The sequence below is a fragment of the Ictidomys tridecemlineatus genome, chromosome 16, assembly GCF_052094955.1.
Source record: "Ictidomys tridecemlineatus isolate mIctTri1 chromosome 16, mIctTri1.hap1, whole genome shotgun sequence".
Taxonomy (NCBI): domain Eukaryota; kingdom Metazoa; phylum Chordata; class Mammalia; order Rodentia; family Sciuridae; genus Ictidomys; species Ictidomys tridecemlineatus.
This window is the reverse complement of record NC_135492.1, coordinates 41,999,521-42,015,191: the sequence shown is the minus strand read 5'-3', so window position 1 is coordinate 42,015,191 and position 15,671 is coordinate 41,999,521. Positions and strand designations below refer to the sequence as shown.

Sequence of the window (15,671 nt, the reverse complement as noted above, 5' to 3'; positions counted from 1 at the left end):
GTAGCTCAACTGTGTCCCCCCAAAAAAAATCATGATTATTTACAGGAGTACAAAAACATTCAGTACTTGACAAGGTGAAATTTACAATGCTTGGTATCTGCTAAGAAATTAGCAAGTAGGTACAAAATGAGAAAAATATATAATGTTCAAATCAAACCAACACAGCTCCATTCTTGGTGCTGTCAACATTCCCCTCCCCTTTGTGTGGTGCTGGAGATTGAATCCAGGGCTTTGTACATGTGAGGCAAGCACTATACCAATTGAGATACATCCCCAGCCCCTGTAAACCCTCTCTTGAGTCTCAGAAGACTCCTGTCACTTTTGAGCTGCACAAGACCAGAGACTATATCTTCAATCCAGTCTCTGAAACATGGAGAACCAGTTCCTTCCTTCTCTTTCTCTGAGTCAGGGTTTCCCAGAGAGTCCAGGGAGTCCTCTTAGCAGGAGATGGGCTATACCAGCTCTCATTTCACAAGGGAGTGACACACATGAGGAACTCAGCCCTGCTAAAAGAGAAGCCTGTGGTAGATTCTGTTCAGCTCAAGGAGTGCCCTCCAAGGCTCTGACCACCACCTTCACCCAGACTCAAGCCTTTGGCCTCCACTTGACTTCCAGAGCAAAGGTCAAGTCTGACTGGCTGGGTATGCTACTGTGTCAGACAATGGGAGCACATCAGATGGTTGAGCTGAAAGGCACTCAAGAAGCCTTCATCTCATCTTTCTTTGACCACTGGGGAAGCTGAGGTCTCATGACTGTCATTTAAGGTTTCCTTCAGCAAATCTGCTTCCATAAAATACTGAGATGCCCATCTCCAAGCTGGCAACTTTCCCTCCAGCTTGAGATGAGGTAGCCAAGCCCTTGGGGATAAAGTAAAAGATCTAATTTCTAGGTTTGGGACAGCTGTGCAACCAGTATAGACAGAATGGACTCAGAGGGGCTGTTTTCCACCTCCTGCAGATGCCCTCGTGGGCCAGTGGTCTGGGGTCCTCTATGAGAAAAACAGCCCCTTTTCTGGCTCCTTCCCTTCCTGACCCATCTCAGAAAAAAATGAAGGAAAATACACTCAAGCCAGGAGGGCAGGTTCAGCACATCAGAGAGTAGTCTGTCTCCTGTCAGGGCCTCCAATTGTCTATAGGGAACAAGGAGGGCTCCCAAAAGTCCATTACACAGAGACTACCTCAGGTCCCTTCAGGTTAGAATGATCAGTCTTAGGAGTGAGCCTAAGTAGCTCCGATGTTGGTGTACACTTACTGATTTTACACAGGTGTGTCTCTCCACTGGAAACATCTTGTTTTATCTCAGGGGCTCAATTTTACTTAATGGGAGACAAGAGAAATGGAATATGTTCATGCCATGGTAAGTGTATACAGGAAGAAGGCCCATGTCCTGAGTGAGTGCCTTGGCTCTTACGCCCATCAACAACATCCTAATTGTACTGCTCTCCTTGAATATGCTGCAGTGCTATTTTTAAAATCTGCCAACTTATTCATCTTTCTAAAGACCAAGTTCCTAATGGGCCAAGACTGTGCCTTACATATCTTCATAGTCCCAGTGCTAGTAAAGGACACAGCCTTTAGGAGACTCCAGGTAAGGGTGCTACTGAACTAAATGAAAAAGAAGGAGTCCAAATCCTGATCTCCCATGTCCATGTCCAGTAGTTTTTTCATATCCTACTGTCATCCAGTTCTCTGGATGAGCAGAGCATTAGGGGCTGGAATGGGGAGGCCTGGGGAGTGAATGCACATATGTTGTGGTTATGTAGTGTCTGTACTCCTAGGGTCCTGGCCTACGCTTCAGTGAAGAGTTGGTCAGGGTTAAGGCAAAGCTATGAGATGTGAAATACCTGTGCCAGCTACTCCAAAGGTGCTAGATAGGCAACTCTAATGGCCACCAGTCTTTGCTCTGGGGCTCCTATATTGGTCCAACCAAAACTTTCTCAGCATAGCCGGCTGGGGCTCTTCCTGCCCAAGCCTCCTCCACATCACTCTCTCACAAAAATCCATAGGACACAAACATCCAGAGATGCTAAAGGGTCAGCAGACACATTAAGGTGACATTGACATGTGATATCTATTCAATTCTAAAAAGCCCCAACCCTTGGGGCTGGGATGTGGCTCAAGCGGTAGCGCGCTCTCCTAGCATGCGTGCGGCCCCGGTTCGATCCTCAGCAGCACCACATACCAACAAAGATGTTGTGTCCGCCGAGAACTAAGAAGAAATAAATAAATGTTAAAATTCTCTCTCTCTCTGTCCCCCTCTCTCACTTTCTCTTTAAAAAAATAAAATAAAATAAAAATAAAAAGCCCCAACCCAGGCCAGATGGAAGTTAGCACCCTCATAGAGAAATGAAACTGGAATTTCAATTAAAATGACTGCTCTGTCACTCCAACTCAAGTTCTCTATTCTTTCCCAGAAGAGGGGCAGAAAGGGGTCCTAGAGACTGCAGACTGAGCTTGGGGCAGAATGGCTGACAAGAGGGTCAGGAAGGGCTGCCACCAAGAGAGCTAGGCCAGAGTCCAGTTAGGACTTGAAGGGAGTGACCTGAGGGCACAGCTGCCTCCTGCCTGAGGACATTTTTCAACCTTAGCTCTTCTGACAGGTGACATGCTTGAGGAATAGAGACAATGACAGAACTATCACCTATGACCATCAAAGCCCACTACTTTGCCTAAAATAAGAAAATGCATAAGGAATAGCTACAAGGAACTGGAAACTCAAAAATAAAACAACGAGGTGTTAGCCAATGGGAACAATGCATTCCTCCAAGTTCACATTTGGCCTTAGCTAAAGAAAACTTATTAGGAGGTTGAAGTGCCTAGCTACCTTTGCTCCTATGTCTCTTTCCATCAGATTTGGCTTAATTTTCCATTGCTGCATTTTAGAGTTCATTTTGTTAAGGACTATATAAGAGTAGAAATGTTTAAATATAGAAGAAGGGCCACATTAAACTATGCCACTGTGCTCCATAACTGTTATTGACTCATGATGATTTGGAGTGATAAGCTCAGAGTGATAAGCAGCTCACATAAATGATATAACTGGTGCTATTTTTATGCAACTGTTTTTGTACCTACTTGCTAATTTCTTAGCAGATACCAAGCATTGTAAATTTCACCTTGTCAAGTACTGAATGTTTTTGTACTCCTGTAAATAATCATGATTTTTTTGGGGGGACACAGTTGAGCTACTTGAACAGTGTAGTAGAAGATAGAATGAGGAGTGGAAGAAACTGTTTCATGGGCCCTGACCCAAGATCTCTTTGCTTCCTCAGCAAGATCTCTTCCATTTTGGCTTACTGCTCACACTCTGTGCTCAAATACTGTTCAAAGCCTAAGAACACAGGAGAACACCACAGAGGTAAGGTCCCTGGATTCACAGACCTCACACTCTAGTAGTGAAGAAGAGAGGCAATGAATATGTGTTTGTTTCCTTTGTATTTTAACAAATAGTTTTTGAATCTCTACAATGTACTAAGTCTGGCAGATAAAGCAGTAAAAGTGACAGAGCACTCTGGCCACAGAACTTGGTAAGAGAAAACTAAACAACAAACAGGCAGACAAATACATTTGGACAATATATTCTAAAAAAAGAGTTTAGAGCAGATGCCAACTGGGAGAAGTGAAGTATTTTAGAAAGAGAGTTTCAGGAAAGCTGATAGGAGAAAGTATGTTGGGGCAACCCTAGGACTGATAAGAAGCGGATAACCAGGTGAAGACCTTGGATATGTTAGATCAATTGTAATAAGTCTGTACAGCTGCAGTCCAAAGACAAAAGCCAGAGAGATAGATTAAAGCCCTAGGCCACTTAACTCACAGTAAGATGGCTGTTAGGGGAAGAATTATCTATAGTGGGGGTAACTGTGGATAAAGAGAGACTAGTTAGGAGGCTAGAATGGTGGCCTCATTGAGAGATTATTCTGGCTTATATTAATGTGGTAGCTGTGGAGGGGCTCAGGAGTACACACAAAAAGGTAAATTGTGAAGGGTATACCAATAATCATAGTGATGGATAGGATGTGGTGGGTAAAGATAAGAGATCAAAGATGAGTTCCAAACCAACACAATTCATTAAATAAATGGGGAAAGGACTTGAGAAGATATTTTTCCAAAGAAGATAAGCATATAAATGGCCAACAAACATATCAAAGATGCTTAACATCTTTTGTAAATCAAAAACAAAACAAAATATCATCTCATACCCAATAGGATGGCTACTTGTTTTCCTCTCAAAAGACTAGAAAATAACAAGATGTAGAGAAATTGGAAAATTTATGCACTGTTGATGGCAGTATAGATGAGTATGGCTCCTATATAAAACAGAATGATGGGTTTCTCAAAACTATAAATAAAGCAACCCAGCAATCCCATTTCTGGGTATACCCCCAAACAATTGAAGGCAGAAGCTTGATATGATATTTGCATTTGCACACCCATGTTAATTGCAGCATTATTTACAATAGCCAAGAGAATGAAGCAACTCAATGGTCATTTACAGATACATGGATAAAAAACGACACAGAATACACATACAATGGAATATTCCTCCTTAAAATGAGAAGGAAATCCTGTCACATATTATAATGTGGATGAATCTTGGGGACATTATGCTAAGTGAAGTAAGCCAACCATAAAAGTGAAGTAAGCAAAAAAAAAAAAAAAAAAAAAAAAAAAAAACACCAAACACTGAATGCTTTCATTTAAATTAAGTATCCAAAAGAGTCAAATTCAAAGAATCAAAGATGACTTCTAAGTATAAGAAAATACTAAAATGTTTTGGTTGAGGAAAGATAATATCAAATGCCAAAGGAAACTGTAAGACAAATCACCTGGCAGAACTTGCAAAATTGGCTGCAGATTGAATCCTTCAGCCACCAAGAGGGTATATTGGGATATTTGGGATTTCTTTGGAATGCACTGTTATTGAGAGTTCCATATCCTTCTCTTCTCAGAGCAAAGGTGTGGAGCACTGCCCCTTCCCTTCAAGGGAAGTGAAAAGGCCTGCAGCAGAACCACTTATAGAGCTTGACATCACTCCCTGTAGATGGTGAGGGCAGGATAGACTCATATCCAGTTCAAGAGCCCAGAAATCTAGAGCTGATCTAGATCTAGATCTACTGTTGACACTAGTCTCTGTATGGGTATTTAATTAGTGAAAATTAAAAGAAATTAAAAAAAATCCAGTTCCTCAGTTGCACCAGCATTTCAAGTTTCAGCAGTCACATGTGACCAGTGGCTGCCATACAGCACAGCATATAGAATATTTCTGCCACTGCATAAAATTCTAATCGACAACAGTGATCTAGAGGGTAAAGACAAGTTGGTGGACTGCTTTGACACCAGAGCAAAGGAGTGTTGCTATGTTGGAATTGACCTTCATTCCAGAGTTTGTTAGTGTAAAGAATGAATTCAGGGTTTTGTGTGTATAAATTCGTATAGACTACATGGGAACGAAGACCTGGAATCAGTTAAGTCCTCACGAGAATTGGCCAGAAAAGCAATGGGTTCCCCAAGAAAGCCTGTGTGGAAGGTACCAGAGAAAACCAAGAAGAGAGAGGAGGTACGAACACTGGACAGTGGAGCCTCCGAGGAACCAGGAGGGTCAACGTGAACTAACTTTCAGGCCCAGTGGGTGAACCATCTGATGATAGCACTAGTCAGGAAAAAGATAGTAAAGGATGGGTGAAAGAATAAAGCAGAGCAGGGAGAGAAGTACTCAAGGACCACGCCTATTCTACACACCTGCAAGAAACCAGTCCATTAGCAAGCTCCATTGGGGTCAGGGAAAATTCTTAACTATATGCTAAGTCCAAGGCCAGAATCTTATTACAACTAGATATTGTAACTCTGGACTACAACCTCAACTTGTAATGAGATTATGTCCCAATAAACCCATCATCACTTGAAAATATAAGATGAAAAAGTACTTAATATGCCTAACCTATCAAACACAGTGTTTGTAACACAGTACACTGTGCAATGTCATTATTCTCACCACTCCCTGTGATGCCTGACTGGGAGTTGCAGCCATACAATATTTCCAGAGAGGATCATACCACACATGGCTAGCCTAGGAAAAGATCAAAAGTCAAATTCAAAATATGGTTTCTAATTTTGCATCATCACAAAATTTAAAAGTCATAAATTAAACCATAAGTTGGGACCATCTGTATAAAACATGTTTTAAAATTACTTAACAGTAATCAGGAAAGACAAAGGACCATAAAATATTTCATCTAGCAGTGGAGAACATACTGGATACATTTTGAAGGGCTATAAGGAGATTAAAAGAGCAACCTCCTAATATATCCCCAAAATTTGTTCCATGACTCATTACATGGTTTTAACCCAAGCAACTATGTGAATGGGAATGTTTAACAGGCTAAAATGGGGGAAGATCTGGGGAATGAAGACTTGGGAATAGTGAGATGAAACCAAGAGTTCTGTTTTGAACATGTTGAGTTTGGGAAGCCTTTAAGCCAAGTGAATATATCAAGCCATTGTGAAAGTCAGGAGAAAAGAATAATTTTAAGAATCATTAATTATTATAGAGATAGAATTCAAAGTCAAGTGACTAAAATCAACCAGAGGGGGAAAAAAAAACAGCGAGAGAAGGAAAGCAGGTTGAAGGCTAGGTTCTGGGGCACTTCTACATTTAATGTTATAAGTTGCTCTAGAATTTTCCCCAAAGACCCATGTGTTAAAAGGCTTGGTCTCTGGCAAGGTGCTACTTGGAGGATGTGGAACCTTTAAGAGGTGGGGCCTACTAGGAGGCCTTCCAGTCACTGGAGCATGCCCTTAAAGGAGATTATGGGACACTGGCTCCTTCGGGTGCTTCTCTTTTTCTCATGTTAGCCATGGGGAGATTGGTTTTTCTCTGCCACATGCTCCCTGCTATGATGTGCTGTCTTGCCATAGGCCCAAAAGCAATAGGACCACTCAATCCGACTGAGATCTCCAAAACTGTGACCCAGAATAAATCTTTCCTTTTTTTTTTTTTAAAGAAAGAGTGGGGGGGGGAGAGAGAGAGAGAGAGAGAGAGAGAGAGAGAGAGAGAGAGAGAGAGAGAGAGAATTTTTTTTTAATATTTATTTTTTAGTTCTCGGCGGACACAACATCCTTGTTGGTATGTGGTGCTGAGGATTGAACCCCGGGCCGCACGCATGCCAGGCGAGCGCGCTACCGCTTGAGCCACATCCCCAGCCCAAATCTTTTCTTTTATAAGTTAATTATATCTGGTATTTGTTATAGTGATGGAAAGCTGAAAAATACAGAAGTCAAAGAATGAAGTTCCAATGAAATAAGGCAGTTCATGAGGTAAGAGGGAAATCAAGAGGACCTGACAAGCCTGGTAGAGGGGAGAGGCAAGGAATGGCTATGATGGGCCATGGAACCCAAAGTAGATAATAAGCAAGTCAGAACATGTGGAGTAGAGAGAATGGATAGTGAAAGGTGGTAAGGTTAATGCAATCAAGGTCTTGTTGTGAGGGCTTGGGAATGGGTATCAAATAATTGTTGAAGTGGGAACATCTAGGTAAAGAGGAAGCCAGAGTGGGAAACCTGAACTTGAGCTTCAGTGACAGTACAGGAAATCAAAGGCAGACTAGGGCAGGTGGGTGACAACAGTGAGATGGGGAAATAATTATCAGAAGTAATCAGTATCAGGTGTTCTGGGGTGGTAGGGGTGTTGAATGGATCACTGAATAGAGGATTAAAGACCCAAACCTCTCCTCATCCACTCTTGAGACCACCCTTCCTCACCTAAGAAGGCTTGAGAAATTTGAAGCTGGTCAATTGCCCTTGCCTTCAAAAACCACATGTCTAGAATCTAAGGCCCAGATGGCCTCTCCTTGGGAACAAGACAGGAAGCCAGACTGTCTCATATGAAGATGCTAATGGGTCCTCAAGTTCTTAATCACAAAAGCCAACACAAAAACCACCCACTGGAAGTCTTTCTTGTCCCCTCAGCTGGAGTTTCCAACCTTGTTTTTCATTCAGCCAAAAACACACTCCAAATCTTAAACCCTCACTGAAACCTATTTTCCAACCTGTTTCTTCCAGCTCTAGTTCAAATGCCCTGTTTCACTGAACAGGAAGCAGAGGCCTAGGGAGGAAAGTAACCCACTCCTAGAACTGGATTAGTCACATAGTAAGTTGTTTGAACAGGAAATGCTTCTTTTTCACACATCCGTTCTCACATCCTAACACATTATCATTCAATGAATATACACGTAATAATGTCCCAAAATGGAGTGAGGGAGAAGCACATCAAAGGTTGCAGCATTTGATTTGATATTCCTTAAGGGAAAGGACACACCAAGAGGACAGAAGAGGAAACAAAGGAGAAAATGGCAGACCATCAAATCAAATTCTAGCACAACAGGAGGCCTTAGCCTTTCCAGGGACAAAACCATTCATTTCCTCCCTGTTCCTGAAATGGGAGTAAGCTGTGATGTTCCATATCTCTGGTATTCTCTCCACTCCCTTAATAGGAGCTAATATATGTCCCAATCTCTCATAGCAAGTTTTCACTAATTGAGAGTGAAATGAAAAGAACACGCATGGCTAGTTCTAATCATTGCTACACATTAAGTAATGCTGGTATATTTCCTACTACTTGCTTCTGCATGATTATGCTTCTTGTATATGAAGTTAGATTGTTGGTTTTCTAAAATCCAATCTGAGAAACCCTGTCACACATGCTGATTGTATGTTATGGAAATATGTCTTAACTTTTGCCCTAGTTTCTATATTTATAAGACATATGGCTGTTGGGATGAGTAAATGAGCTCACACTGACAAAGTCCTTCATCCTGGCATGTACCATACACTTGATAAATGTTAGCTATTATTAAAAACTGAGATGAATCATTTGTGTATTATTGATATATTGAGTTTATTTTGTTTTCTTTCTTCTTTTTTTAAGAGAGAGAGAGAGAGAGAGAGAGGGAGGGGAGAGAGAGAGAATTTTTAATATTCATTTTTTGGTTTTCAGGGGACACAACATCTTTGTTTGTATGTGGTGTTGAGGATCGAACCCGGGCAGCACACATGCCAGGCGAGCGAGCTACCGCTTGAGCCACATCTCCAGCCCCATTTATTTTGTTTTCTATTAACTATGTCTTTTCTTAGTTTTCTTATTAACTCTATCTTTTCTGCCTCACCATGGTTTAAGTTTTCCTTAACCCATTTTCAGGCTTGGAGAACCATACACTCTTTGTATTCATTAAGGTTTAACCTTAAATTTTTAAAATGGATTCTTGTCTTAGGGTGTAAAGTGGGTTCATGCCTGCACAACAGTGCCAAGGGCTTCAGAATGTGCTCACTTCCTAATCACCCCCTCCAGGTCCCACAATATCATTTTATTTCTACCTCATTTTAACTAGCCTCTTCCCCCTCCCCACTCTAAATTAACTTGCCAATGTTTTGACTAACTGTTTTGCTCATAAGTGCCTTTAGAACCCCATTCCTTTCTTGTGGGTTCTATTTCATTCTTACCTCAGAGCATCCTCTAGTAAGCACATCATAACAAAAGAAAGTCTGGATCTCACAACATTCAGTCTTGCATGGAGAATAAGCTAGTTTAAACAGCACCATCCCACAATCCATCACTACTATATTCTGTTTCTTTGCTAGAAAATCAAAAACAGAAAAAAGCCCCAGATGGGGTATGACTTCAAAAAAATTTCATTCACCTATTTTCCACTTCTGGTCAGCAATAGTCTTAACTAATCTTGAAGTAGACTCAGACAAACATGTCTCTATAAAGCCTATTTTTCTATACCCCTGTGACAAGTTGGTTAAGAAGAGTCTCTGAACAGATCAAATGGCAGCGTTAAGCTATGCTACCATAGATCCCTGTCTTAGCCCCACCCCCTTCATTAAATTTTCAATGGAAGCCAATATCATGTATTAAAAAAATAAATTGTTCTATGTAGATGGCATGCTTTCAGAAATTTAATATTTATTCTACCAAAATGTTTTCAGTAAATACTTTTTTTTTAGAATTTAACTTTTATTTGTTTTTATGTGGTACTGAGGATGGAACTCAGTGCTTCACATACGCCAAACAAGTGATCTACCACTGAGTTATAACCCCAGCCCTCAGCAGATATTCTTTAGAATTTATAAGTTAATATTAGGGGCTGGGGCTGTAGCTCAGTAGTCCAACACTTGTCTGGCATGTGTGAAGCATTGGGTTCAATCCTCAGCACCACATTAAAAAAATAAAATAAAATAAAGGTATTGTGTTCGTCTACAAATAAATGAATAAACATTAAAATGATCCCATGGGCTGGGGTCGTGGCTCAGTGGTAGATGCTTGCTGGGCATGCACAAGGTCTTGGGTTCCATCCCCAGCACTGCAAAAAAAAAAAATAAAATAAATAAAATAAAAATAAGCCAAAATAGTTCCATGTAACAAAGAATTTAAGGTTACCTGGAAGTACATTTAGCAATTAATACTGCTATTAGTCATGGAAAAAAGTCAGGGCTGCCAAAAATCAGATGCTACACAAAAGATATGTGATCCAAACAGAAATAAACAATGCCATGTGGACTCCTTGGGTTTCAACAGTATGCCCGAGTAGTTCCAAAGCTGTGATATGGGGACTGAAAAAAATTTGCTCACTTCCCACCTGGCTCTTATTCCAGAAAAGACATTCATAATAGAATGTCAACTTTGCTTGCTGCTTATTCATCTAGCATCTGAACCAGCTTGGCTTCTTTGGCCAGTATGACAATAAGCAGCTATACAATTTTGCAGAAAATGTATCCAGTTGCCATTCTATTCAGAGCCTGGAGTAATATAGAATAAAAATGTTTTCTAGACTTTTCTCCCAGAGATCTTCAACACAAAGACTATCACATTAGAATACCAGAAGTCTAGTCTTTGTTTGCTTATAACTCTATAGAAGTGTCTTTACTTATTTAGTTCCCTTATAATTCTGGACCCTCAGCTTTGACAGTTAACTGAAGCAGTCATATGAAAACTTTTTGCAATTGCTGTAAAATTCTCAGTGAAGAGCTCCAATGTTTCATAACATCTGTTATTTTCAAACTTACAAAAAAAAACTTCCTATAAAGTTTAATATTTTAGGGCCTCTGGGCTGGGGATGTGGCTCAAGCGGTAGCATGCTCACCTGGCATGTGTGTGGCCCGGGTTCGATCCTCAGCACCACATACAAACAATGATGTTGTGTGCGCCAAAAAATGAAAAAATAAATATTAAAATTCGCTCTCTCCTCTCTCTTAAAAAAATGTGTTCCTTCCTTTCTCTCTTAAAAAAATATTTTAGGGCCTCTAATTTTGAAAAATCCAATCACATATTTTATTAAAAGCCAATGTCCTAATAATTTGATTTCTGGAAACCTAATCTAAGTAAGTTACCACACATGAAAAAAAAAATTATACACAAGGCCAATTTCAAACTATTCACAATTGGAAATAAACTGGAAGTAACATTAATGTCCAAGGACAAGAGGAATGTTTACGTAAAATGTGGCACATGATCCAGATGAACTGTTATACAATCACTGAAGAGCACTGAAAGGCACTGTAAAATTTTTTTGTGACAATGAAAGCATTGTGTGTGTGTAGAGGTGGTCCTGATAAGTCATAGGCTTTCATTAATGCCATATACCTTTCCTTTTTTTACACTTGTCAGTTATCTGTGTAACCATTTAGTTCATGTTTGTCTCCCCTTCTGGTCTACAAGTTGCACAGGGCAGGGTCTCTTTGTTTTGTGCACTACTTAATATATAGTCCTAACCATAAGGGAATGAAGGTGATAGAGGGAAAGAAGAAAGAGGGACAGAAAAGAGAAGACAAACATGATTTTACAAGAAACACTATGGACCCAGGTCACAGCCCACTATCAGCTAGGAGACTGAATTCTCCTGGTGTCCATGTGGCACAAAGAGAGGCCAACAGGGCATAGGGACCAGAAGCAGGACCCTGCCAGTTTGCATCTCAGGCAACAAACTGGGGTTGACATCCTAAGCAAGGCAGAACTCTCCAACCAGACCAGCTATAGTACCTAAAGTACCCTAAAGGGGAAATATAAAGCCAGGAACATGGTTATTAATGCTTATGTGACCAGATGACTATTCTTATGGACATCTGAGAAACATTAAGATTAAAGTCAAAGAAAGATGACTAAAATGCTAATAAATTTAATGGTTGTGACTTTGTCCTCTAATATTTACAGTTAATTACTTTTATAATTAAAAAAGGTAGGGAAAAGTTGTCTCATTTGAAAGAATTGCTATTTTATTCTATGGGATGCTAAGAATTCTGAAATCCACTACTTCTGCCTTTTCCCTGGTTCTAAGGATACTCAGTCAAATTTAGTGTTCAAGAAAAGTGGTTCAAGTGTAGTGGTCTGGACAATTCTTATACTACAGGACCAAGAAACAAATTTAAAAAAATATATCCTCCAGGAAGGCCTCTCTATTTCATCTACTTTTGGCAATACATCTTTGCCATGTGATTCTACTTGTAAGGGCATGCCACCCTGAATTATAGGATCGTAAAGATATGAATTCTTTTTTCATAGAGACCTCTCGGTGTAGGATAGGAGAGAAAAGGGGAGACTAGACGGTGAAATGAGGCCCTGACACACTAAACTACGTGCATGCCCTTTTCCATAATCTACACAGTAGCTCATTAGTATCCACCCACACCTTAGCATTGCTATCACTATGAGCTGATATAATTTACATCAGCTGTTTTGCCTTGTGAAGAGTTAGGAGGTAAAAACAATAAATAACCAGTGGATTACTGGTAAATTTGGTAAGGATTACATTTCTAAAAGTCAAATTTCAGAACTTAGAAGCTTATCAGTTTCAATTCTGGATCTAACACTTATCCTAAGGTTCCTTAATCTTTGTTAAATGGATATAAAAATACCTTTCCATCAATATATGAATATTAAATGTATGCTAAGTGCTAACATATAGAACTCAATAGTCCCTTTGGTCTTATTTTTCAGACAAACTTTGAAGTTCCTTTTTATTGGGGGTTCCTCAATCTTGGTATCATTAAGATTTTACACTGGATTATTTGTTTGTTTGTTTACTTTTTGTTCCAGAGATTAAACCCACAGGAACTTAACCTCATTTAGAAACAGGGTCTTGCAAAGTTGCTGAGGCTGGCTTTAAACTTGTGATCATCCTGCCTCAGCCTCCCAAGCCACTGGGATTTACAGGCATGAACCACTACACCTGACTAGACTGGATAATTCTTTATTGTGGGATGTTATGAGCTACATTATACCCCCTCCCAAATGTATGTGTTGGAAGGCCTAACTCCCAGGACTTCACAATGTTACTGTATTTTAGAAAAGGCTTTTAAAAGAGGAAATTAAAGTAAAATGAGGTGATATAATGGGCCTGATCCAATGACTAATGAACTTGTGAGAAGAGATCAGGGCACAGAAACATGTGCACAGAGGAAAGCCCTTGAGAATGTGGTGAGAGACAGCTCTCTGAAAATTAGGGATAGAGGCCTCAGGCGATGTCCGAGTGCTCTTTGACTTCCAGCCTGGAGAATTGTGCAAAGTAAGTCTGCTGTTTAAGCAGCCTGACCAAACTAACACATGGGGGTTGACTTGTGCATTATAATGTTCAGCAGCACCCCAACCTCTGTCCATCAATACTAATATCATCCCTCCTACCCCCACCTCCAGTTATAACCACAAATGTCTCCACATATTGCTCACATATCCCCTGAGGAACAAATTTTTCCTGCTTGCTCCATGAGCACCACTGTTTTACTCAATATTTGGTTACCTTTGTACTTCCAGAGCTCAGCACAATAACTGATATATAACAAAGTTGATAATCAAATTTATTGAATGAGAGATCCCCCTCTCTTGGATCTCACTGCTCCATTTACTCCTCTTGCTGCAAATAAAATAGTAATTACCTGCAGTTTAACTTATAAGATTATAATTTTTAGTGAAAGAAGCCATTTTCACTGTAGCATCATTTCTGGCAACTTAGTATACATTATACCAACACTAGCCTCCACTTTGGCTGGATGCTCCTAACCATCACATCAGATCTGCTGACAAGTTCAGTGAGTGGTGCTGCTTCTCACTTCCTTAGTGTACCATTTATTGCTTTAGGCAGATGAAATGACTATGACAAATTCTTTTGTAATCATTTGAAACTCAGTAAACTCATAAAGAAAAATGGTGGGTTTCAGTATGAAAATGCTAAACTCTCACCATGAGACTCCAAGTTATCAGAAAGCCCAAAGCATACCAAAAAGCCAGTCACTGGTGATATTCTTTTGAAAGGAGAAATCACAAAGGCTTTCCCTGGCATACCCATAAATTTGTTATTTTAACACTGCTGCATTTGCTCCCATGTTATTTGCAAGTTGATGTGTTTGGTTTGGGTAACAGCAGAGGAAGAGATGGGGGTAGGTTGGCTCTGAAATACCAAAGAGAAGTAAGCAGTAGGAACTAGATACTGGTGTACTTTTCACATTTAGATAACAATTTCTGACCAACAAATTGTGAACTGTACACAACTATTCATAGGATATAGTTTTAAGGACATTATTCCAAATTAATGTAAGAGTCCATTCATTAACAAAATACATTTATTACATACTTTTCATTAAATGGCTGGGATTCAAAATGTTGGAGATCTGATCAACTCAACTGAAAAAATACTAACAATAATCTTTTTTAAGAGCCATTCAGAAGAATAAGCTCAATGTTTCAAAGTTATTGTGGCTTTGTGACTTTAAATTATAATACTAACTTTGTAACTTTTAAAAAATTATAATACTAACTTTGTGACTTTTAATTATAATTCTATTCTGAGTAATGTGTAAAACACAAGTTTAACAAAAACTACATTCAACTTAGAAAATAACTATCATGAATTGCTGTCATGGGTTCGCTGAAATAACGGCATCAGGTACTTACACACACCAAGAATGTGAATCAGCACAAAATACAGATACTCTTAACTCAAGTGCTTGTTATAGTAAATAGGCAGAAAAGAATCCTTTTGTGAAGTTGGTGTCCATGGAAGAAAAGGAGGATTGTGTAAGGACATTTTGAAATTTAGAAACCAAATAAAATCCCTTTCCCAAATAGTTTACCCACTCTGCAAAGCTGGTGAACATGTGGATAGTGTTTTTAAGGAGAAACGTTTTAGAGGCAGAAGGCAACTGACCAAGTGAGGATGCTCAACTTTTTCTGGAAAGGCGGAAGAGACTAGAAATCAGTTAACCATAACATTTAGGAATTAACATCTTCCCTTGGACATTTATAAATATGAAATCCATACATGGCAATAAAAAGTACCACATTCTGATCACTGAATTAAAAAATCAGCAACAGCCCACATTAATTCCTATTACGCTTGTTTCTTGGTTCAATTTCAGCACTTTCAGCTGCTCTTGTGCGGCGATTCTGTCTTGGGCTTATTTCTATGTCTTGAAGATCATTTCTGAAATCGGAAAAAAAAGAAATGATATCTTAGAGAATAATAACCATGGTTTTAAGCAATTGCAAGTTTGTGAGTGCTTTCGTATGCGTTGTTTTATCACCCCCCAATAACCTTCTACTCTCATCAACAAATCTGTAATTATTATTATTACAATTATCACATCCCCACTCTATAAGTAAGAAGAAAACAGTGAATGTGCAAAGAT

At 39.6% G+C, this 15,671-nt stretch overlaps 1 protein-coding gene across 1 annotated transcript in view; it reads right to left on the bottom strand.

The window, feature by feature from the left end:
- Positions 1–14,588: 14,588 nt before the first annotated feature.
- Positions 14,589–15,671, bottom strand: part of Rad18 (RAD18 E3 ubiquitin protein ligase) — a 103,629-nt gene continuing 102,546 nt past the window's right edge. The window contains exon 13 of the mRNA XM_005333841.5: positions 14,589–15,466. Coding sequence (XP_005333898.1) covers positions 15,364–15,466 — 103 coding nt within the window. The 3' untranslated portion in view covers positions 14,589–15,363. The remainder of the gene's footprint in view (positions 15,467–15,671) is intronic.